General features: G+C 34.9%; 1 protein-coding gene across 1 annotated transcript; it reads right to left on the reverse strand.

The window, feature by feature from the left end:
- Positions 1-192: 192 nt before the first annotated feature.
- LOC101898875 (type-1 angiotensin II receptor-associated protein) lies at positions 193-25,813 on the reverse strand. Its single transcript, XM_059121664.1, has 5 exons — positions 25,197-25,813; positions 24,993-25,128; positions 11,137-11,283; positions 847-916; positions 193-770 (listed from the first exon to the last, which is right to left on the reverse strand). The coding sequence occupies exons 2-5, from the start codon at positions 25,038-25,040 to the stop codon at positions 556-558; spliced, it is 480 nt and encodes a 159-aa protein (XP_058977647.1). The 5' UTR covers positions 25,041-25,128; positions 25,197-25,813; the 3' UTR covers positions 193-555.
- Positions 25,814-27,529: the final 1,716 nt, after the last annotated feature.

Raw genomic sequence — 27,529 nt, forward strand, 5'->3', positions numbered from 1 at the left:
AAGAAATTTTTTGGTTATCATAAAGGGATATCGTAGTAAAAACTTACGATTCCAGAACAGTATGCCATTAGTATAAGAATGTCATACTATTTTTAAGTTCCCTTTCGAATTGGACTCTCCAAACCATGACAAAGTGATTTGCATTCCGATATCTTGAACACACATACATAGACGATTGTAAACCGTTTTGAATATTTTAAATTAAATTTATTTTTGAATGTTTTTCTTTTATTTATATATAAATAGTAATTAATTATTGATAGATATTGGAAACTAGAAATGAATTTAAAAATTTTCTCTTATTTTTTTGTTCAACAAAACAAAACACGTATTAACAAAACGTAATAATAATTAATTAAAAAAAAAATAGAAATTACAAATTTTTGGAAGATGTCACCGAGTTACAGTACAAGACTATACAACACTATGCGGACTTTTGTATGGGCATGCTTGGAGAAAAAAAGAGATTATCATTGATTGACATCTAAGAAATTGTTAGTGTTACTGCCATGCCGCCTTCATTGGTCCCGTCAATTTGACGGGACTCAATTTGACTTAGAAAATGCTGGCCACATTGGGTCCTGGTGGGGAATTGGTTGGCACAGGTTGTGTTGGCCTATCAATGTCCTGATAGCTGCGTTGTGTTGTGGTGGGGAATACAGATCCGGTTTGTAAACTGCCGCCACGTGTATTGAACTCGCGATACAAGAGGATGACACTGACAGGACGAATCAGCAGATTGATAATTGAGAACGCCACGGCCCAGCCATCTGCGTGTGAAAAAGAGAGAATGTAATTATAGTAATGTGTAGAGATGTTCGACACGTATGTATGTCCATTACTTACTCATGGCGTGAAACATGATAATAATGGTGACCATGTCAAAGAATATACTGCTCGTATCAATTATTAAGGCCTGCAAAATGGAGATTAGAAGAACAATATTAGTTATTTTATTGCATTTACATGACAACAAAACAAAGTGATTTTAAAATACAATGTTTGCGTTTTAATAACTGTAGTAGAAGAAGGGTGAAATGACACGATTTTATATCAAAACAAATTTTCTGTACAAAATCATATGAAAATACAATAGCCAAAATTGATCTGAATTTTAACTAAGAAGATAAATAATTTTCTAACCCTAATTTCTGTGGAAATCACTCTAGCTTCCGAACGAATAGAAGTAGGTTAATAAAATTTTACTCAAATGTTTGTTTCGTTTGCAGGACTTTTGGTATTAAAAATGGCTATATAGGTCCACGTTTAATTATAGCCCCCATATGTACCTCCCTATATTCGGTATTTTTAGATTTTAGAGACATTATTCACCGGACTCGTTTCAAATTTCGTATTTGAAGTTTTTAACAGGTACTACAACCTATGACATAAATTTTTCTATGCAGGTAAAGGTATTCGTGTAGACTCTAAATATCGGTACCTCCCCGTATTCGGCGTTTTGAAAATTTTGCCGTTCACGCGAATCCACGTCTTCGTATGGACCTCAAATTAACAGTAACTCCCTCTATTCGGTATTTTTAAGATTTTATTTATTATTTTTTTTAATTTTCCAATTTGTTCCAAATGGTGGGGGTTATTCAATTTCGGGCCGGCCGATGCTTTTAACTTGGTTTTTTTCCAGAACGAGTGGACATGGAGTGGATATATTTCATTTTCAAACCTGCTCTATGAAATAATTTCGTATTTTACAGGGTCATTATGAAAATTTGAGCTTATTTGAGGATGTACATGAAGAATTAGGTCAATATTGTAAATATTCGAATCTGACATAAGTCTTATTTAAATATTACTATGTACCAAGGTACTTCCATCGATCTATATTAACTTTGTGATTTTTTTTAATTTAAACTAATGTGAGGGATCTACCGGAAAGAGGGAAACAATAGTGTCCATCACCAAATTCCGTCCAAGTTTAATAAAAATATTACAGATACTAACTTCGAAAGTTATCGTGCACACCAGTCTAGCCAGAAAGGCAAATGTCCTACAACGTATTTCCTCCACAGACATCTATTGTCTACAACTATTATTTCGATGAGGCATATTTTGGCCGTATTGCTAGTTTTTGACGAATTCTGTCCAGATTTGGATATAGCTCCCAATATATATCTTCGTTTATTGTTCGTAAAAAATCGTGGTATTAGTGCAAATGGGGTGAATTTCGGCAGAGACTACAAAATTTTGCTCAAAAGCAAGCATGTCAAATTTTTATACCCTCCACCATACATAGTATGGAGGGTGTATTAAGTTCGTCATTCCGTTTGTAACTCATCGAAATAATCATTTTAGATCCAAAAAAGTATATATATTCTTGATCAGCGAAAAATTCTAAGACGATTAAGCCCTGTCCGTCCGTCTGTTGTAATCACGCTACAGGCTTAACGAATTAAGATAGAAACCAAATTTTTTGCCCAGATCTCTCTTTTGTCTACAGGCAGGTCAAGTTCGAAGAAGATATCGGTCCACGATATCGTATAGCTCCCATATAACGGTACCCCCGATATCCGGTATTTTGATGATTTTAGCCACATTTTTAAACGGAATTGTCTTAAATTATATACAAGGAGTTATTTGTGAGTACTTTATCTCTAGACATAGATTTGTCTATAAAGGTCCACAATATCGTTTATCCTCCCATATATCGGCACCTTCCGAGATTTTAACTGAATTTTTAATGAATTTGATTTTTTGAAAATGTCCTAATTCGTTCCAAATGGTGGAGGGTATTCAAAGTTCGGCTCGGCCGAACTTACTGCTTTTTTACTTGTTTAAAATCGGCTAAGATGTACTTGTAGCTCCCATATATATGTTTTTATGCGATATATATATATGTCCTCCACAGCCGTAGAACTGGTAAATACCCTTGACAAAGTTTGTCGAAATCGGTTCAAAGTTGGATATAGCTCAATATATATTTCCCTCTATTTTGATGTGAATAATATTCCAACGAACCCAATTAAGTTGTTTAATCCCATTTTATACTTTAGTATTCTGATGATATTTGATTCGAAAGGTCAAATACAATTTACCTCAGTCAATTTTACTGGAAATGGATTAAGATTTAGGTTTTATATGTAGCTGCAATCGATTTCAATTTTAAGCTGCTCTAAAACCTCAATATGTAATAAATAATTAAATTGTCAATATAAACGTTTATTTGCTACAGGTGCCTCTACTAAATATTCATAGTGGTCTTGGGTATCATAAAATCGGCAACGACTGGTTATTAATTGCAACATTTAAAACTTTCAAATTATATATACCCTCCGTAGTCATTGGTGGTCTGTTAAAGACAGATTGACAAAGAACAAGAGCTTTTTCTAAATAAACTGCCATTCTGTCCTTAAACTCATTTTTTTCTTTTTAAGAAATTATCTGATTTGATTACAGAGTAAGTCAATAGATATAGATACATGTGTTCACACAATTGAACTAACAACAAATAATTTTTGTGAGTCAATGACCTTTGTTACCGGTTGTTTACATTTCAGCTAAGGTAAATGACACCGGCAGTTATTAAAGGATCCCTAGCCCACGTGCTATGGACACGGCTGCGGAGTTGGAGTCGGAGAGTCGAGTAATTTTGGTTGAGTTGGAGTGGTGAAAAAAACCTCGACACCGACTCCGTATCATTAACATTTGTATGTGATTTCTTACGCGCGCCAATTATTATAGGAATTGGGAGGAAATCAGGGCATAAGTTAGCTTAAAATTCAAATATGCTGATATTTTTTCAATCTATATCTTATGATGCAATTTGGTCATGTATTATATATTTGGAGCATAGATGGAAATTAAATCTAAACCTGACCGATTATTACCAATTTCAATACGGTCACGCCGGGTTTTCACTCAACCCAACAGAATTTTATTTTGCAATCACTTAAATTTTTTGTCTTTTTCTCGGATTCGGAGTCGTAAATAAAATTTAAAATTGTTCTATTCCACATCCCTTGTAGTTACATTTGAATAACAAGGTAAGGTATCCTCAAAATTCTAATCCATTTCATTACAGATGTTTTAGGAGCATTTAGGATTTTTAAATATTCTTATACATCTTCATGTAACAAACTTTACCTGGCTTATTCAAAGACCTTTGGGAAATCAAATGTTGAAATATCTCACCCTTTCCTAAAAATATTTTCTCCATTAGAACTCTTGAAATAATACCTACATCTTTATAAAATAACCTGCTCCTGCTATAAGTAGGGCAACTGTTCCAACCCACCCACCACCCCCTTCCTCTTATCCAGCTAATATGTCAACAAATTAATTATACAGGATTTCGGTAGGAAAAGTCACATACAAATGTAGTTATTTATGAGGGGATGTGTGATGTCGTGTTATTAGGAAATGTTAAAGGCGTTAAAATGCTACTCTTCTACACTCGTTGTTGGTATTTTACACCATTTCCACTTGAACGGATTTGAAGAAATCCCCCTAAACGAGGCCAAAAAAGTCAATGACCATTGGCTTCTTGTGCGACTGTAAACGGTGTTGAGACAAACGACAAAAGCACAGTCTGACATGAAAAGTGGAAGAGAGAGGTGGCATGACTTCATTCTAAGTTCGTTGGTATTGCGTGAGTCTAAAGATTTCTGGGAAACTTTTCGTAAGACTTACCGCCGCCACCTGGCATTGTCCATGAACCCTTACTGGGGAGGTAAGCGTGAAAGCAAGGATGTGGGTCATTTTGAAAATAAAAAGACCGAAATAACAAACAAAACTAAGAAAGAAGTGACCACCATGACGTTGGCGAATGATTAATTTATTTTGCCAACGAAAAACAGGCGCGCGATTAAAAAGGTCATAGTTTGCAAACGAAAAATCAAGCTGTTCATGATGAATGTGAATTAATTGAACTCCAAATGGAATATGAAAATAGCTGGCTTTAAGGCTTCTTGAAGGATAAAAAATTAAATGCAAAATATTTTCTTTTAAACTAAGAAAACCCTTCCAATTTTTTATACCCTCAGTCAGAACCGGTATATGTAATTTGAACGGTACATCATTTGATACCGCTAGGTCTCTTCGTACCAAGTCCATATCAGGACATTTGGAGTCGATCTATCGGTGTCCGTCCGTCCGTCTGTCTGTCGGTCTGGCTGGAGCGCACGATAACTCTCGAATGGAGTATCCAATTTGGTCCAAACTCGGTACATCGTAATATTATTATCAAACTTACATGGAGTTGGGAGATGACAATATCGGTCTATTGCTTCTGACACCTCTCTCACAAAAAGTCGAAATTTCAAAAAAAAAAAAAAAATAAATAAATAAATAAAATAAAATTCTGCATTGAAAGAGAAAGGATAATCCGATTTTGCTCCAACTTTGCATATTCTAATATTTGCATCGGTGCGAAAAATAGACAATATCGGTTTACTCCATCAAATACCTTCTCTACAAAGGGTCATATTTTGAATAACTCTTATAAAATGTTATGTAAGTGTCTGATTATCTTCAAATTACGCACATAACAAGGTCTGGTGTGAAGATGAAATATTTCAGTCCTCTCCTTCTGGTACCTCCCCTACAAAGGGTCAACATTTTGAATATCCGTGAAACTCATAAAACGCGAAATTAACATCTGATTCCATTTATACTTCGCACATCTCAATATATCTGTCACCACAATTTCTGTTATAAAGATTGTAGAGATCAGATCCTTGCTTCTGGTACCTCCACTACGAAGTTGAAATAACCAAAACGATTATAAAATCCGAAATAAACATCCACTTCTCTTCATATTTCACTCATCCCATTACTTCTACTAACAAAAGATTATCGGTCCACTCCTTCTGGTACCACCCCCACAAAGGGTCAAATTTTTGAATATCCATGAGGCTCTTAAAACGCGCAATTAAAATCCGATTCCATTTAGACTTGGTGCATCTCGATGTTTCCATGAAGACAAGATCTTTTATAAAGATGGTAAGGATCGGAACATTCCTTCTGGTACCTCATCCACAAATGGTGATACATTTTGAATAACCAAAACGATCACAATATCCGAAATAAGCATCCAACTCTCTTAAAATTTCAGATATACAAACATTTTTGCTAACACAGGATCTGTTGTTAAGATAATATATATCTGCGAACCCCTCCTGGTACCTCACCACAAAGGGTCACAATTGTCAATACTTTTGTTCGTCATAACTTGCGAAAGAAGTCAGCGATTCTTCTGAGGTGATCTCGCATAAAATTGGATATAAATGTTAATTTTTCTTATAATTTTGCCCATACCAGTATTTTTATCTGAATTAGATGAAGTATGAAAATGGAATACTTCGGACGACTATATCTGGTACCTCACACACTCTTTAATATTATATAAAAATATATATATATTTTTCACATATTTCATATAAAGCGAAGGAAGTCCAAACCTGGCATGTCGCAATATTTATATCATATTTACTTAGGTCTAATACGAAACGGACAATAGTGGCCCTTTGGAACCTAACAGAAGTCAAAATATATTTCAATAATCGAACATTGGCGAAGGGTCGTTAAATGTCGTTAATACCGACTGATACATTTTAACCTGTTTTTCCTTTATTTTTATGAGAAAGAATTTTTGGGAAAATAAACATTTTTTGCATTCTCCCTCTATCGACGTAACAGAAATAGGCCCTAAGTTTAAAATCAAACAAAATAATATAAATTTTAAGTTAATTCATTGTTGAAAAAAAAGAGAGTAAAAGTGAAAAAAAAAACTTATTTGTTTGTTGAAAAGTAAACATTAGCCATGTGAAGATAAGAATGTTTAGCTCAGTATTATTTACTCAAGTCTAATCGGGAACTAGTTGATGGATGACTAACACCTCCGTCCGGTCGTATGACTAAACATTATTGGTGATAATAATTGAAGAAGCAATGGAACCGGAATGCCTATATGCTTCTTGTGACGTTGAATTGTTTACAATCTATTTTATGGATTAATTATTAGGGATGGCAATTGAAATGCGGATTTTGTAAAATGCAGGAGAATTAGTAATACGTTTTATAACCTTTACCATGTGGAAATTTAAATTATTGAAAAATCAGTAGTTTTAAAGTGTAGGGCTTAAGCAATATGTCAGGGCCTGAAAGAATACTCAATATTAGTAAATAAGTGTGAATGTGGATAGGAACTTCACACACCGATTTGGAAAAACCATGTTGAAAACCATATTGGAACCATATTGAAGTAAAGATGTGTAGGTTTAATTATAAGTGTTACCTTTGAAATACCAGAAAGTGAAAATTTTCTGCAGGAAAGGTTTTATGTACATAGAAGGGTTACAAACGGAATGACAAAATTAATATGCCACTCGCGGAATTTAAAAGTCACGAATTAATTTTGTAATATCTTACGTTTGATATTGTTCATAATTGTTTTAACATATTTTCATAATTATGAATTCGTGAACGTTTTTATACGAATTAACTTTCTTTTTTTTTAAATTCAGAAATTAGCAATTAAATGAAAAAAAAAAAACAAATAAAATGAAACAAAGCGGAATGCGAACACAAAGATAGAAAAATGAATTTTGAGATAAGTTAAAACGGTACCGCCACTTGGTGAAAAAAAATTTACGGGTAAAATCGGACCTGGGGTCCGGTAACAGAATGCCTCAAAAGGGAACCTATTTTTAGAACGAACAAAAAGACAGAAAATTGAATTTGGTGATAAGATAAAACGGCGGTACCTTCCACTTCGTCAAAATAAATGTATAGGTAAATCGGACCTGGGCTCCGAAAACTGAATTCCTCAAAAAATGGACCATATTTTAGAATTAATAAAAAAAAAAAAACAAATTAAAAAGCATCAGTCGGTTTTGCCGATAGATGTATACCCTCAGCCAATATTCGATTATTGCAAAAATAGAATATATTTTGAGTATTTGGGTCAACAACTTGAATAATCATGACATTTAAATTGTTGACCCTCTATGGAGTAGGATGCAAAGGAGTGGGTCAATATCGTCCGTTTCGCATCAGACCTAAATAAATATGATATAAATATTGCGGCTTGTCAGGTTTGGACTATATTTGTTACTTCCTTTACTTTGTATGAGATATGTGATAATTTTTAGAAACTGTTGAAATGTGTCGATTATAGTCGGTGGATGCTTATTTCGCTCTGTTTGAGTGTTTTATTTTTCAAAACATTGAGGTGGGGAGGTGCCAGAAGAAATGGTCCGATCTCTACCATCGTTATAAGAGATCAGTGTATCCCATCTTCACAGCAAATTTTGTGTTAGTAGAAATAATAGGATTTGTGAAATATGAAGAGAACCGATGTTTGTTTTGTAAAAAATTTGGAAAAATTTGTGGGGAGGTACCAAAAGGAATAGTCCGATCTCTACCATTTTTATACCCTACAACACTATGTGTTGGGGGTATTATAAGTTTGATTGGGCCAGAATTTATGTAACACCTCGAAATATTGGTTTTCCATATAGGAAAGTATATATGGATCTTCCTAGCTCGCCGAGCTGAGTCGATCTAGCTATGTATGTCCGTCCGTCCGTCTGTCCATGTTAATTTGTAATCACTCTACAGGTCGCAATTATGGCCCGATCCTAACGAAATTTTGCACGAAGGTGGGGTTAGGGTCAGAATAGAAGCCTATTTCTTTTGGAGATGATCGCCAAATGTTTAGGGGTTGAAATGAACCAAATACTGAAAAAATCTCGGATTTTGCAGTAGCTATAAAGGTCGCAATTATAGACCAATCAACGCGGAATTTCGCATGTAGCTAGAGTTTAGAAGAAGAAGCCTACCAATTTGGGTGGTCATCGGATAATATTTAGCGGGTAAAATAGACCATATCTTTTGTGTTGAAAAAATTCAAAATTTTTCATTAAACCGCGAATATTTTAAATCCCGGCGAAATCACAAAGCCATGACAAGGTTACTTCTGACCTTTAAATTGATGTTAACATCCAACAAATCGGATATATAGCAAAATATGTGCGATATATATGTCTATCAGAGAAGATATGCTTGAAAGATCTCTTATATGTCGAGAACGGCTGAACTGATTTTCACAGTTCTCATTAATTCAGAATGGCCTCTTGGCAAGAAAGAAAAAACGACTAAAAAAATCGCATAAAAACATCTCTCTAAAGATGAAAATATTGATTTTGTAAAATTTTCTCATATTTTTTCAATTTTGTCATATTTTTGGCATATTTTTATTTTGAATTAAACATTTGGTAATATTTCTACAGCTAACAAAACTAAGTAGTTAGGATATCATGATATCATATACAGATCGCATTTATGGCCCGATCCTTACAAAATTTTGCATGGGGATAAGATGAGGGTCAGAATAGAAGCCTACTCTTTTTGGAGATGATCGCTATATATTTAGGGGTTGAAATGGACCAACAAAACTGCAAATTTGTCAGCAGGTCGTAATTATCGCCCGATCCTCACGCACATTTGAATGGGGGTTACCGGACATTGCAAAAGCCCAACAGATTTGGATGGCCATCCAAACATATTCAATGTGTGAAATAGTTTGCCAACTTTTGCAGACAAAGTACGAAAATGTCCATACCGGACGCACTTCTGACTGACTCTCATATAGATGCGATTCAGTCAAAAACCAATAATAAATGTTAATCTTTTGCCACTTCTGAGAGATTATAGGTCTTTGGGAAATATTGGTTTCAGATCTAGGAAGACCAATTACGTGCAACATCTACCAATAAATTGGAAATGAGGAAATTAGTTTAAGTTGCTATTATTCGAAAATTAGAGAACGAAACTTGTTGGTTTTCTTTTATTATTTGTCACAATATCTTGTGGAATTCTTTCGAGTATATCGCCTATATAAACTGTATCGTTTATTATAGTGTTGTAGGGTATTCAACGGTCGGCCCCGCTCGACTGTAGCCTTTGCTTACTTGTTATAACAGACCTTGTGTTGATAGAAATATTCATATGTGTCAAGTCTGAATGGAATCGGATGTTATAATTATTCAAAATTTTGACCCTTTGTGGGGGTCCACTCCATAAAGTGGATCGATATTGTCCATTTCCGCATCAGACCTAGCAATAATGCAAATATTAAGATTTGCAAAGTTAGAGCAAAATCGAATTATTCTTTCTCTACGCCACCTTGCACATTTATAGAGCTACCTATGACAAATAATAACTTTTATGATCGTTTTTGAATGCGTATTATGGCTTATAAGGAGTTATAAAAAGGAACTAATATATGGGAGAAATGTCCTCCTCTGAATCTGCTTCCAATAGAGAACCTGTAGCTATACCTTAACCGATTCTTACCAAATTTTAGCAAAAAAAATCCTGATTCGATTTGATAGAAAAACGCATTTTCATGTGGTGTAACCCCTAAATTTTCAAACATTCTGAACCATACTCTTTCCTATCGTCACTACTCTTCATTTCTGTTAATTCCTGATAGAAATAAATATTTACCTGAATTTTCTTTAATGCTAAATATATTATTTATTTAACATGAATAATGAATGGAATATTATTTCACAACTATTTGTGTATGTGTGGAAATATACATATGTATGTAAGTATATTTGCATATACATGAGAATATTTGTGTATTTATGTATGTGTGCTTTGACGTTGTAATTATGGGCAGCGAAAATGTAAATAAATTGCCCCCAAAAGGTGGTTAGACCGACCGAAATCCAAAAGGCCAAGGAATTGCGTGTTCGGTTGTAAGCAACACCAAATAGATTTAGATCTCGACGGATAACAATCCTTTCAAAGGCAAATAGCTTAGGTCAGTCATAAGGATATATTTCTCAAACAAATCACAAAATTTCTTCTTCAAGTCACTACAGAAATGAACTCATTTCGTGTCTCAGAAATAGAAAATGATTTCAACATTCATTGGAGTTGGCTTTTTACTGACAACCAACCCCGTTTGGAAATGCACATCATTTTGTTAAGTGGTGCAACAACAACAACTTACATTGTTGTTAAACTGGAGACCGACCGCACCTAATCCTAATAGGTATTATCATCGAACTCTTCTTTTTGTATTTATTCCATTTTTGTTTTCTTTTTTGGTTTTACACCTCTTCTGTTAATCACATTTTGCATTTATGCTGTTGTTGTTGTGGTACTCACCGCTTGTATGGCTTCCACCGAGTCTTTACTGTGCATCGTCCAGAACATGGCTATGATGAAGAGGAAGTTGTAGAACTCATAGGCTCCATGACCCCACATGCCCATCATGGCATTCGATATGAATATAAAGTGGACGAACGCGACCAGCTGTAAATGAGAGAACATAGCGAAATGGTTGTAAGCGATGTTGTCGATGTTGGTAACGAACAGCAATCAAATCAAGTGCAAACTATTTAAATGCTAATATCTGAAATAATAAATAAGCAGTTGTTGCGATGTTGTTGTTGCCTCGGCTGCCCTGCTGGCTGGGTTACTGCGAACGAACATCATCAGCTCCATACGGAGGTGACATCGTTCGAAGCAGCCAGTAAATTCATGGAATTTCTACATCTAATGTTCGCAAGTAATGAGTAAACAAATCTTTTTCCCCTCGGAGAAGCCGTAGAAGTGTTCAATCACCGCCGTCTCCCTCAGTCGAGATATCAAATGTTGTTGGCTTGGCAGCAGCGACATTTGTGGCAGGCGGTTGACTCGTTCATGAACCCCATCAATGTTGTCAATATTTCCAACTCTTGGATTACAAAGTTTAGTATTAATACAGCGATCATCGGCTGCGTATTGGTTATCACAGAGATAACTATCATGGAACGTATAGCGGTTTCGGATAAAGTTTTCAAAATTAGTCAATTTTACGAAACCAAAGCATGAGCCGATATTGTCAATGAGGATGTTTATCCAAGGAAATGTCTAGAGCAGTCATCGGTTGGAAAATCTAACAAATCTAAATATGTATGGCGGAGAATTATAAGACATCCATGGTAATCAATGGTAATCAATGTGTAGAGTCTCAATTTGTATATCTGGCTTTCTTCGAGATGAATTCTGGATTTTTTATGTATTATTTTTATTAAAATTGGTATTTGTAGTTCACAAGTTCTAGCTCCGTTGGAAGATCATTGAAAATTTAGGTCTAAGTTTTCCTATTGCGCACAGCATTATCCAAAAAGTCTTACTGGTATGTGTAGTTTAAAGCAGAACATACTTTTTTTTGTAATAGTGGAGGGTATTAAAAGTTCGGCTCGGCCGAAGATAATAACCTTTTGATTGTTTCTTCTTCTTTTATGAAAATATAAAATTAAATATATATATTTTACACCCTCAGCCCCCGACATAGTCGTAGTTCGGGCGGGCCGATTTCGAATTTCAAATACGAAAGTTGAAAAAATTCCGGTGAATTATGGCTAAGCTCATCAAAATACCGATTATCGGAAGGTATCATTATATGGAGCTTATACGAAGACGTGAACCTGCATATGCAATTTTCAGTCATAGGTTGTAGCACCGATTACGAAATTCAACTATGAAATTTGAAGTAATTCCAGTAAAAAATGTCACTTAAATCATCAAAATACTGATTATTAGGAGGTACTGATATATGGGTCCTATATGAAAACATGGGCCGACATGACCTATTTACGAACGTTACCTGCCTACTGGCAAAATACACATATGTGCAAAATTTTAGCCCTCTATCTCAATTCGTTCCAAACATGGAGTGATTAAAACTGACAGACAGACGGACGTAGCTAAATCGACTTAGAATTTTACGCTGATCAAGATAATATATACTTTGTGGGGTCTGACTTTTGTATTTCGTGGAGTTACAAATGGAATGACAAAGGTAATATACCCTCCATAGTATGGAGCTACTTCATATGCTATGTCTTATCGAAAAACCGTTCATGTTTTTAAACGAAATCGGTTTCAAGACATTTGGAGTCAATCAAGCGATGTTCGTCCATCAGCTCTGCCTGCTTGGTATAATCTTAGGTGGAATTCGAATATGCAATATTGGCCCACTCGCTATACGCAAATGACCAAAATATTGAAAAAATAATACATCTCATAGAAAGCGAAGGGAGTCTTCTTGTACCAAATAGAGATCAGGTCCGAATATTGGCAAAATCAGTCCTCACAATCTTGTATTTTCTCTACAATGTTTCAAGTAATAATCGTGAAGGGGATGTCCATGTTGGCTCAAATTAAAACATAAATTTGGTTTTATAAAAAACATGAATGTGATTAGTCCAGCTATATTGAATTAATAAAATATGATTAACTCTTTAATTATTTCTAAGATTTGTACAACAAAATTCGTCTTTCAGAAGATTTTCTAATTGGTTGTATATTAAATTAAAATTTAATTATAGTTGGCCATATTTTCACTTTTCAAATGAAATTAATATTCAAACATGAATTGTTTATTTTTTAATAAATGTGTTTGTCTACCCCCCACTACCGCACCCACCTCAGATATTTATTAACAGAATAGTGCTAATAAAAATTGGATTTCATTCCATAAATAATAACATGCGTATTCAAGTTTTATTCACGACCACTTGAGACGTCACTGTGTAGCAGCTATAAATGTGTTTATGAGTTGGACAGCAGATGGTTGGTCGGCTGGTTTGGAAACAACGTGTCCTTTCTCACACTTTGATTGAGGACATTTCGAAATTTATTCAAGGAATTCATGCAATCATCATGAATGGTAATTAAGTGGTAACTTTCGATATTTTTCGAAGAATTAAAGAAATGATGTGGGAGTGAATAAGAAATGAAGTTAACACTGGACATGCGCCACTCTTGAGACAAAATTTAATTACGAATCTTCCTAATCTTATTTTTCTGTGTTCCTACTTTCTAAATACACAAGTTTTATTTTCAAAAACTGATCCGGGGCTCAAGTCATTTTTTTTCTTGAAATAAAAACGAATTAAAAACAAGTAAGCAACGGCTATAGTCGTTGGGGCCGACCATGTGATACCCTACAATACTAAAATATATTGGAAAGTCCTCTTAGGTCCATCCCATCTTGGTATTTACAAACCCTTCACTGTAGTATGGAGGGTATATTTAGTTTGTCATACCGTTTGTAACACCCCGAAATATACATTTTAGACCCACAAAGTATAAATATTCCTGATCAGCATAAAATTCTATTTCTATTTCGCGAGGTCCGTACGTCTGTCACGTAGGTTGATAAAATTTTACTCTTATGTATATAATGTCTGCAGGACTTTTAGTATTGAAAATGGGCAATATTTACCGGAATTGTTTCAAACTTAGTATTTAAAGATCGTAATGGATACTACAGCCTATGATAGAAAATTGTCCGTGCAGGTTTACGTTTTAGTATAGACCCCATAAAATGCTACCTCCCTATATTCGGTATTTTGATGATTTTTGCTACATTATTCACCGATTTTTTTTCAAGTTTTGCATTTGAATATTATAATGGCTTACGACAAAAGTTGCCTATGCAGGTCCACGTCGTCGTATAGACCCTCATATAACGGCTACATTCGGTATTTTTTGAAAATTGCCAAATTCGTTCCAAATTGTGGAGGGTATTCAAATTTTGGCCCGACCGAACTTACAGTTTTTTTACTTGTTTTTTTTTTTTTTAATAATGTCATGCAGTCCTGCAAAACGTTTTTTTTTTGGTTTTTGACCAGTATGTATGCCATCTGTCGTGCTGATTGGTATTTAGAAAAAATCAATCAAAAGTTGTGATCCGTTTTAACCGCTAAATATTGTCCAATGACCATCCAAAATGCAAGGCTTCTGACCTATCCTAATATCTGTCCTCATGCGAATTTCCGTTTCGATTGGTGTTTAAATGTGATGTATAGAGCGAATGCAAAATCAGGATATTTTTTTTGAGATTTTTCGTCCATTTCACGCACTGAATATTTGGCGAACATCTTCAAAAACAATGCGATTTTATTCTGACCCTCACCCCACCTACATGCCAAATTTCGTAGGAATCGGGCGATAATTGCGAACTGCGACATATGAAGATCTATATAAAACATGGTGGGTCTAGAGCCAATATTTCGAGGTGTTGGCCCAAACAATCTCATAATACCCTCAAACACATAGCGTTGTAAGATATAAAAATCATCATTTTCATAAAAAAATAATCTAACACCTGGAGGACATCTCATTTACACCCCACCCCCAACGCTCATTTTCCAATTCATAAGTAATAAATATTAGATATTTGATAAACCCTACTTTCCTCTAATAGGTAACAATAGACTTCTTTTAAAACTTATTAACAAGGACATTTAAAATAATTACAGCAATAAGACAACTTTTGACATTGCCACAAAGAAACGCCCTACACTGCAACTTGTCCCCAAATGGGTAACGGCTTCCCCTTTCAGTCACTCGACCTAGAAGTGACCTGGGAACATTTGAAATAAAACTAAACTATAACATTGTGTGTGTCTGTGTAAACGCAAACAGGGGGTGTTTTCACATTGTCCTTTTTTTGAATGCCACACGCATCATTTAGCCCCTTAGAATCCTTGGTTAAATATACAGTGTTCACAATTTGGGGGAGTGGGGTCATAGAAGGGGAAATTTTAAATCATCAATTGTCACCCATTTCTACTTCGTAATTTTCTATGCAATGCTAAATAATTAAACGCTTCCAAAATAATATCGTATTTGTAGTTGTCGCATAGCATTTATTGGCCTCCCCATGGGGTGCCATAAAACGAACGAATGAACACACACACAGCAACGGATCACCTAGGCTGTGTGAAACAAACGTCTGTCCAATTATGGAATATCAAGGCAATTGTCATTGTTGTGTGTTTAGTTAAAAAAATATATGTTATGTGGATATTAGAGTGGATACAGTAGGTTAAATGTCAAAATACGACTTTCTAAAGACATAACAGAAATCGGTTAATGTCAATTTTGAGTTACTGGTAGCACTTTTCGGAAAGGTTGGAAGCCAAAAAAAGGTGGAGAAGGAAATAATTTTATTAAAAAATACTTAGCTTTTGGAAAATGTTCTAAAATTGTCAAAAATAAAAAATGACATTGATGATAATTTTATGGGAAATATTAGGGAAACACATTTTCTTTGTTCGGAAAATTTATTACATTACTTCCTCTTTTGAGATTATAAGATTTTGACTCATAATTTCCACCATTAATACACAAATTTCAAAGAAATTTTGTCAAGTTCCTCAATCTTCTCTAATCTTTTTTTACGCCTTGAAATCCCAGCAATTTGGGTATAAAGTGTCTTCGGTATTATTATAGGTGCTTTAAAAATTTAAGCTGGTTTTTTGTCGTAAAATTCTACTATAGCTCTCAGGATACTTTGAAACTCTAAACCCTATCTATCCGCCAGGAGTTTACAAATATTAAACAGAATATTTTAAAAATTAAAATATTCGTCGAAGGCATACAATTCTAAGTCGTCCGTCTGTCTCTCTGTTGAAATCACGATACAGTCCACATTATTTGACGCTTAACAATTTGGCAGAACAATTTGTATTGTGTCTAGGATGGTTGGTATTGAAAATGAGATATATCGGTCCACGTTTTGGAATTGCCGGCATATAACGGTAGCTCGCGATATTCGGATTTGTCTAAAAATTGGACGATTGGTGACGAAACATTGAATGTATAGGTCCACGTTATTGTATAGCCCCCTTATAACGGTACCTCCCAATATCCGCTATTTTGATGATTTTTGCAAAATTTTTTAACAGATTTGTCTAAAAAATTTAGTTCGTAATGGTTCTAGCTCTGGTATATATGCGTCCACGTTTTGAAATAGCCCCCATATAATGGTGCCTGCCGATAGTCGGTGTTTTAATGATGTTTGTCACATTTTTCCACGTATTTGTAGTTCTTAATGGGTTCAAGCTTCGGCGGTAGAACATTGTATAATTAGGTCCACGTTTTCCTATAGCGCACATATAATGATACCCATCGATATTTGGTATTTTGATAATAATACGAAAATTGTTTCAAATTTGGCATTTAACTATTCAACTATGATTATAGTTATAATTTAAAGTCCGAAGGTACTAATATATCAGAGGAATATCCTTCCTGAATCGATTTCTTCTAAATTCGCCGAATCATTTGTGCCTTTTCAATTCGGGCTTGTATTACCCATTTGGTGCACAATTAGTTTGAAATCGGATAAAGATATATATGGGAGATATATCCAAATCTAAACCGACCTCGATAAAATTTGGCAAAGGTATTTCTGAGCTATATTTGATATACTTCCCCTAATATCGCTGTTACAGAGTGCATATTACGGCTGCGGACGACAAAAATAACAAATTGAATGAACAATATATATGGAAGATATAGCTATATCTGAACCGATCTTCAACAAATTTGACATACTAGCTTCTAGACTCAATTCGGTGCCAAATTCCATCCCTTTTGGGCTAATATGACACGTTTGGTACGCAATAAAAAGCAAATCGGGCGACGTTATATCCAAATCTGACCCGATCTAGATAAAATTTACCAAAGGTATTTCTGAGCTGCATTTGATATAATTTCCCAAATATTGTTGTTACAGAGTGCATATTACGGCTGCGGAGGACAAAAATAACAAATCGGATGAAAAATATATATACTGGAGCTATAGCTATATCTGAACCAATTTAGATCAAATAGGGCAAACTTATTTTCAGGCCTAATTTGGTTGTATGTGCAAAATTCCATACTATTTGGGCAGATACTACACGTTTGGTGCACAATAGAAGGTAAATCGGACAATGATATATATGGGAGCTATATCTAAATTTTGACCGATTATCTCCAATTTCAATAGGGTTCGTCCTTGGGCCAAACAAATGATTTGTGCAAAATTTCATCTGGATCGGGCAATAAATGCGACCTGTACTTTGTTTACAAAAATACATGGACAGACGGACAGACAGACAGACAGACGGACGGACAGACAAACGGACGAACGGACATCCATAAATCGACTCAGAATGTGATTCTGTGCAGAACATGAAAAGGAAATATGGGTCTATCTCGTTTCCTTTTGCATGTTATAACCAGTAAAGAAAATCTTAAAGTCGGGCGGCGCCGACTTTATGATACCCTACACCACTTTGCTAATTAAGTAGAGCTCCACATAACAATAAAAAATTTCTATGGGAGAATTCAATCATACACCCTATGATTATAATTATAATTTAAAGTTCAAAGGACTAAATTCGGAATTGTATTGCCCATTTGGACAATTTATTTGAAATCGGATAAAGATATATATGGGAGTTATATCCAAATCTGAACCGATCTCTATAAACTTTGGCAACGATATTTCTGAGCTGTATTTGATATATTTCCCTGAATATCGTTGTTACAGAGTGCATATTACGGTTGTGGGTACCAAATATAACAAATCGGATGAATAATATATATGGAAGCTATAACTATATCTGAACCGATCTGAACCAAATTTGACATACTAGCTACTAGACTCAATTCGGTCGTAAGTGCCAAATTCCATCCCATTTGGACAAATATTAGACGTTTGGTGCACAATAAAAGGTAAATCGGACGATGTTATATATGGGAGCTATATCCAAATCTGAACCGATCTCGATAAAATTTAGCAAATGTATTTCTGAGCTGTATTTGATATATTTCCCCAAATATTGTTGTTGCATAGTGCATATTACGGTGGCGGTGGACAAAAATAACAAATCGGATGAACAATATATATGGGAGCTATAGCTATATCTGAACCGATTTCGATCAAATTTGGCATACATATTTTCAGGCCTAATATGGGTGTATGTGCAAAATTCCATACAATTCGGGCTGATATTACACGTTTGGTGCACAATAAAAGTCAAATCGGACGAAGATATATATGGGAGCTATATCCAAATTTTGACCGATTATCTCCAATTTCAATAGGGTTCGTCCTTAGGCCAAACAAAAGACCTTTGCAAAATTTCATCTGGATCGGGCAATAAATGCGACCTGTACTTTGTTTACAAAAATACATGGACAGACGGACGGACGGACGGACGGACGGACGGACGGACAGACGGACGGACGGACATGCATAAATCGACTCAGAATGTGATTCTATGCAGATCATCAAAAGGAACTATGGGTCTATCTCGTTTCCTTCTGCCTGTTACAAACAAATGCACAAAGACATAATACCCTGACCACCTTGTGGTGTAGGGTATAAAAAATGCACAAATACATAATACCCTGACCACCTTGTGGTGTAGGGTAAAAATATATACATATAAAGCAATTGCCGCTTTTAATAAATCATTTACGTTTGAAAATATGAACACATTTATGCAAACATAAATATTTTCCATTTTTAACGTAAACAATCACAAATATTCAAACAAGCAAACAGTTGAAACATTTCCATTACACTCTAATAAATAAAGATTTGCTTAGAACATTTGTCATATGAGACTAAAGCCCCGCCACAACTACACCAATCTATGATCACATAACCATACGTACATAGATATATGCATGAACATTTTCTTTTGAGAAAGCGGAAAAAAATGAACATCAACGAAATATTTGAAAAATTCAAGAATACATTTGAATAGAGAGTGTGTGTGTGTGTGTGTGTTTAATTGTAGAACAATCCGGGGTATTATTTATTCAATGGGGCCCTAAATTGACATTTCTGTGATAAGAAGTTACCCTACGGACGAATGGTTGACTAAAATAATCAACACATTGACTTGCATTTATTTTTTGAATATGAACGAACGATGCATGCATATGTATGTACAAATTACATATTGTTAGTGAATTCGCCCTCCTCCCATACCCCTCCTTCTCCCAGTAAACACATGCATTGCCCATAAATGTGTGTTCGATGAACAATGCATTTTTGTTGTGTTTTACAATGAGATCACTTGGCCATCGGACGCAGCAATAGGGATGACAACAACAAAAAATTTAGAACTTGCCTTAAAAAATAATTAATTATTTCTTTTAAAATCCATTTACATACATACATATGCATGTATTTGCTGATAGATGTAGAAGATTGAAGAAGTCGGCGACTTAACCAGTTTCCTAGAAGCCACTAAATATTGCTGTAGCAAGTTTTTGTTATTTAAGCAAATAACTTTATAAATTATCGTCAGAGGTTCAAATCTCGTTTTGAATGTCTCTATCTTAAGTAGTATTCAAACTTGTTTTTCCAAATTTGCTATGAAGTTTTGCCCACGCTCTATAAACAATTTTCGGCTACTATCAAGGTTGTTTGCGACCACATAATTAGTATGAAAATTATTAATGCAAACTTAGTTTCAAAATTATTGTTTACAAAAGTAATTTATTGTTGGTTTTTCATAACTCTTTGGAAGAATTTTGAAAAATTGAGGGTTTATCAATTTCGTATTTCCATTTGGAGACGACGTACTACAGTAGGCACATCAAGAACTGTTTCAAAATCACGATAAACCTCGCAATATTTAGTAGAGGCTTATTGCTGGTACTGAAATCGGGGTATATGGGTATTTCAATAGCCAAGCCAAGAAGTTGTTGAATTTTTGATTAATTCCAATTGATTAATCAATCCTAGCGGATCCTCCCTCTAAATGTGAAGTTTAGGAATTGAATTTTTATACCCTACACCACATAGTGGTAAGGGTATTATATCTACGTGCATTTGTTTGTAACATGGAGAAGGAAGCGATATAGACCCATAGTTACTTTTGAGGTTTTTCGAAGAATGACTTTCTGAGCCTATTTATGCATTTCTGTCCGTCCGCCCGTACGTCTGACCATGTATTCTTGTGAACAAAATACAGGTCGCAATATTTATTTGGCCCAAGGACGTACCCTATTGAAATTGGTGAGAATCTGATCAAATTTAGATATAGCTACCATATATCTTCAACCGATTTCGGATTAATTGTGCACCAAATGACGAATATCAGTCCAAATGACCAGAATTTACATCCAACCAAATTCAGTCTAGAAGCAAGTACATCAAATTTGGCGAAAATCGGTTCAGATATAGCTTTAACTTCCATATATATGTTTCAGCCGATCTAGTCTTTGAGCCCCTCACATTCGTAACACGCATTCGACAACAATGGTATTGGTACCAGATATCTTATAGAGTTCGGAAATACTTTTACCAAATTTTGTGCAGATCGGCTAAGATTTGGATATAGCTCCCATATAAATCTTAATCCGATTTTATGTTTATTGTGCATTGCTAATTTCGGGACGTACTTTTCCATTTAGCGGAATTCGGCTCCGATGCATATTGTTTTAATATAATCCTTCTCGAAGTTATATCATGCACTCTATAGCAATGTTATTTGGTATAAAAGATAAAAATGTCTCCGTCAAATTTAGTAAAAATCAATTCATAATTGGATATGCCTCCCTTATATTAGTTTCCTCTGAAATCGAATTATAACTGCTCTAAATCCAAATACTGATAGGTGTTAAGGTCTAATAAATAAATTCAAATAAATTATTTTTTTACGGAAGCTCTTCTAAATATGCTTGGTTGTGTAGGGTATCATATAGTCGGCCCGCCCGACTTTTTACTTTCCTTACTGGTTTTTTTTATAAATTCCGTTTAATTTTATAAAATCTTTAATCGAAAAAAATCTTCCGTTTGATTATGTTTTGACCTAATCGCATAGACGGTTAAAGCTTAGAGCATATATCTGAGACCGACAAAAATTTGAATAATTCCCGAAAAATAATGCCACAAGACTGCAATCGCATCCCGTACTGGCATCCCTATTAATATTCATTTGCTCATAGAATTGTTCAACAGTTGTCGCACGCAATTAAAAGAAGCGAATGACCCAAAAGTAAAATCAGGTTGACTGCGAACAAAACAAAAATTAAACGTGGGGGCCGTTTTTTACTTACAATTCGGCTGGGGATTTTTGTTAATCGTTAAATACAAAATCAACAAAAGCCATTTATCGCCCCGACGACGAGAACGAACATATTTTGTCAATTTTGCCAAATTGAGGAAAACAACAACAGCATCAACATGTCAAGTTTAAATGGCATCATCTATTTTAGGGGCGTATAGGAAAGAGGCTTTACTGCCTGACTGCCGGCATGCCTGATCGGTCACCAGGGGGGAGCAGCTGCTGGTGTTTGGTATTTTGTTCTCATTTTATTTTATTTTTTTTTTTAATTTTAGCCACATGTCAATGAATTGCAATGATCTTTGTTTTTGTGAAATAGAGCAAGGAAAACATAAAATAAACAAGAACATTGTGAAATATTCTCCTTGTTTTGCGACCAGACAGAGATAATTCCTAGACGAGGAAGTTGTTCCATTTTAAGCCGAAAAAATATAAAAAATTGAAATAATACCTTTAAAATAACAAGATAGCTAAAAATCCAGAAAAAAACAATATAGATAATGGGTCTCCGTAATAAACGAAATGATGTCGTTACTTTAGTTTCCTAAAGACCTACGGAATTTTTGGGAATGAAAATATATATTTTTGCCCAATGAAAACATGTTCTAATACTTCGGTTTTGTTTACTAATAATCCAAAATGTTTATTCGCTTCTGTACGAAAATTTAGAACCATATAGACCATTTTCAGCCAGAGGAGTTGACACACATTACCAACTTCAAACGTCGCTTAAACTATGAGAAACAATTAAAAACAGCTATTAAAAAAGCAGCAAAGTTCGTCCGGGCCAAACTTTTCAAACCTCCACAATTTTGAAGGAACTTAAAAATTTTCAAAAAAAAAATCCGTAGAGAAATACCTCTCAAAAGAAACCCCTTATATGGGTGCTATACAAAGACGCTTTAGTTCATAAAAATTTTTATGACATAGGCTGTAGTACCCATTACGAAGTTCAATTACGAAATTGAAACAATTCGGGTGAACAATCATCCAAATATTGATTATAGAGAGGTATCTTTATACGGGGGCTATACGAAGGCGTGGACCAGCATAAGTGATTTTTTGTTACGAACTTTAAATACAAAATTTGAAACAATTCTGGTACAAAAGTTTCACTAAAATCATCAAAATACCGAATGTTGGGAGGTACCGTTATGTGTACGTAGGCATGGACCAGCATGGGCATTTTTTTTGTCATACATTGTAGTACCCATTACGAAATTCAATTACGAAGTTTGAAATAATTCCGGTCAAAAATATCGCTAAAATCATCAGAATACCGAATATGGGGAGGTACCGTTACATGGGGGCTATATGGAAACGTGGACTTACATGGCCCATTTACCATCCAAACGTGAACAAAAATGTTCACCTTTTTAGTAAAGCCTTTGCCCAAGTGATTGGTCCTTCAAAATGATCAAAATTGAGAGGATTTACGAACTCATTGCCTCATCTAGAACATTTTCCGCCAAAGGAACTGATACCCATTACTAACTCCAAATACCGAATATGTGGATCTATATTCACAAATTTTTCTCCAGAGGTCTTGATTTCCATGACGAACTTTAAATACAAAATTTCGAAGGCGACGTTCTTAGGTGTTAATAGCATTGGTGTCTGTAGCATATATAAATGCTACTCAGACCTGCCGATAGGTTTCTTGACATAGTGGTTCTCTTATAACGTTGAACCTCCCGCTTTACATCGGATAGGTCCTTCCTGGTTTGGTTGAATCCTCATATAACACCCAAACAGCTACTGTAACCAAAGCATATGACTTAAGGGAAGAGCCTTCACATCCCCATGTGAATGGTCCATTGGTTTTATGAGGCATATCTCAAGATAGCTTTATGGCAGGTCTGGCCCGCATACCCTGGAGCCAGTCGACAAGGTCTTCTGTCGGGGTTCAAATACTGACGGCTAGCCCGTTATAGGCCTTTGCTCCAATTTTTAATTTATCATAGACAGCTGTGGCTTGACGGCGGACGACATAACACTCTGTCAAATGTGGCCCCTGGAATCTTGCGGCAATTTGTGTCGGAATAAAATATCCATTGATCTGCACAATTAACTGCGTTCTCATCTCCACAGTGGTAAAAGTGTGGCGGTTGATTCAGTAATTAGGCGTTATTTTTATTATTTGTAATCTTCGGCATACGTTACGGCCTGGGGGTAGACGATTTTTTGAAAATGTGGAAGTTAAACAGTTCATGAGAACTGCACTCCTTGTTTCGACCTTCGGGATTTGGTTGGATTTCTTGCTCCGGAATTCCGAGTACGACTGGCGTCTACACATAGATTAGTTTTCCACCTTTTCAAACTTGGTCGGAGGAGAGTTCTCTCGCATCCCGTAATATCGTGGTGTGATTGTCTGTATAAAACACATTTCATAAGTCAAAAACTACCAAAACCATCCAATAGCACGACTTTTTCGTTTTAGTCCTCGACTAATATGTCCGTGTTCTCATTGGTCAGTTTATCTTCTCGCAAAAAAATATTCATAATAGGTCCATTTTTGATATAGGTCCCACGTAATAGTACCTTCTGATTTTCGTTATTTAAAAATCAGCTACATTTAGGTTTGGGGTGATTTAGAGGATAGTCGCTTTTGTTATAAATTAAATTCGGTCCAGCCGAATTGAATGTCGTTTTGTCGCTATTGGGTCAAAATCCTAAAGGAATAAGATTTCCAAAATCAATTTAAAAAACATTTAAAACAATTCACAGAGTCTTTACAAAATTTGGGTTTTTCTGGTAAAATTAATTAATGCTAGGACTTTTAGATTTTCCAATCAGTAGGCATTAGAAAATTCTAAAACAATTTTAAAGGCACAGTCCATTAACCTAGACCAGGTAACGTCTGAGAATTCCTAAAAACAAGCCCATCTAAAAATCTACTATTTCACAGACATTTTCCCGCAACAAGTCTAGCAAATCTCCACCATCGACAACTCTTGAATTGTAACTCGAATGCAATAAAGGAAAACCGCATCAATCATTCAATTAGTCAGCCAATAGATAATACACTTATTTACCAATAATTTCAAACAAAGGCGGCAACAACAACAAATATAATCGAAGAAAATCAAAAATAATTAAATTTACCTTTACGCGCACAAAGGCAGATCCCATTAATTCGTTTATATCCGTCATTTTGTTGCTATTGTTGTTGATTTTCGTGTATTTACTATTGTTGTTGGTTTAGGCTCCAAGCTCTGATAAAACACCCAAAATCCAAATTCTGGACAAACACAGAAAGACGAAGATAACGATGATGACAGAATATCTTGATAATGAGTTATTTTATACCGTGGTTTTTGTTGTTGTTATCGTTATATGACGATGATGATGATGTTCACACACTACCACCGAAAAGCTGCAATGTAACTCTCTTTGTTGTTTTTGTAGTTAGATGGGGAATCTCGACTTAAATGTGTGTGTATGTGTGTGCATGCATGTGATTAAGGTTTGTCTTACTGATTTAGTAATTTCGCAGTGGTTATTGTTGTTGTTTTATTTTCTATTATTCGATTTGATTTCATGAATTTCACATTCGTTCGCACTCTTCACTCTTCCACATCAAGAAAACACTTAACTACTTTTATATTAAATAACAGCTGCTTTAGTATTTTTGCTGTAGGTATTTGATAAAAAAGCGAATTCTAGCTGGCGTAAAAATTAGCGCGTAGACAAATCGTCAGACGGGGCAATAAACGCAAAACAATTAAAAGAATGTCTTCGTTAAAACTCAACAGAAATTGCAAAATACTTTTGTACTTTATTCTTTTTTTATTTCGAATTTAAATGCACAATAAACGAAGAAGATATCCGTCGCACACGAAATACCGAAATACGACGCTGTCCGCAACGATGTGAACACAACAGAATCCACTAAACAACTTGTTGGACTGACTGGCTGACTGTGTTTTCGCCGTTTGTTCACGTCACGGTAAATTCTCTGTGGGAGAGCAGAGTACACAGAGAACAATAACAAACCTGAAGTGGAATAAACGGACGATAGAATAAATGGAGTAGAAGTAACGTATAAAATAATCAATGTTGCCATATCGAAATGTTTTGGCTAGAATACAAAAGAGTTATTGGGTTATTTGTAAGCTTGGCGGGCTTTGCTTTGTATGAAAATTACCAGAAATAAATATATAATTGTTTAAACGATTAAATAATAAGGAAGAAGAATGACTAATTTAAATTCATACAAAATACCGTATAATAAAACATTAACCAAGTTCGTCTGTAATTCTCGCGCTATCTTTCGATCTGTAACTTGCAATCGACAATTATCGATAACAGCCAAATCTCTTTTTCCTATGGGAAATTAAATTTTGGTATTAACTGTAAATTTGGGTACTTAGCGATGAAACTAAGATCATTACGACAAAAAAAATAAAACGCTTAAAAGAATCAGCAAGTCAAAAGCGCCGAACTTTTAATACCACCCACCTTAACCAGATGTATAATAATAGAAGGTTCGACCGACCATTCCCGTCAGCTCCAGCATTCCTAAAAGAAAACCAGAGTGTCGGAGTTGGAAGCGACCACGAAGGAGTTTCTCGGTTTTATGTAAGCCTCTTTGAGAAGAAGAGTGATCAAGCGACGCGTTTAAAACAACTTTCACAAGAGGATTGATAAGTTATGAATATCAGTTGAAGAGAAGAAACCCACCGAAAAACAATTAAACAATAAATCAGCATCGAATTTTTTGAGATGTGATTGTTGTTAACATGGTACCATGGTACAACGAAGAGAAGGTAGGTCAACTTTGAAAAATTGCAAGTATAGAGGTCTACCTGTTTGGCTTGTAATGTCAGAATTAGTATCAAAACAATAAAAAAACAAACAACTTGTTGAATTATTTTGAATAAATAATTGAAAACCGCGAAAACTGAATGAAAGGTCAACATTTCTTTTCAAAACCAGGTTCTATATATCTCTAAAGGATTATTTCGCTACAAAAACTCTAGATTTTGTCAATGCATACGATGAAATAAACATTTTGAAAACATCCGAATTTGAATGTTTTCTGAACAATTTTTTTTTTGTTATTGAAAAGAAAACGCATACATAAAGAAATAAAGATGACATATTAAGCCAAGAAAATAAAAAATTGAAATCATATGGTATCATAGCCCTACCTTGATATCATTGTACCATGGTTGTTAATACTAAAACAATACTGAGACAATCAGTATATTTTCTTCCTTCGATGCAGCTGGCTGCCATGAAGAAACCAATATAAGGATTCCCGATAATGTTTGGAAATTAATATATTCCATAGACCATGGTCCGGGAAAGCTGATTTAGCTCTCCAATGATAAAATATATACAGCAATGTATATGTCAGATCCGTGCCACTGATCTCGGTATTTGTTAAATGTGTAAGCCTTGTGCTATAAGACTTCTCCGGTGTTTCAGCCACAATTCCAACCATAGTGAATCTGATGTGAATTCGCCCCACAAACACTTTATAATATCGGTCATCGGGCTTTCGAACTTTTGATGGTTCAAGATGACCCCTTCCTTGAAAAATCTTTCTATGTAAGAATTGTTCGCATTTTTAACAATCTGCCACCTAATCTTAAGACATTTAATTCATTTGTTTTTGTGTTTCCCTTGCATTTCTG

Source organism: Musca domestica, unplaced genomic scaffold (genome assembly GCF_030504385.1).
Source record: "Musca domestica strain aabys unplaced genomic scaffold, Musca_domestica.polishedcontigs.V.1.1 2, whole genome shotgun sequence".
Taxonomy (NCBI): domain Eukaryota; kingdom Metazoa; phylum Arthropoda; class Insecta; order Diptera; family Muscidae; genus Musca; species Musca domestica.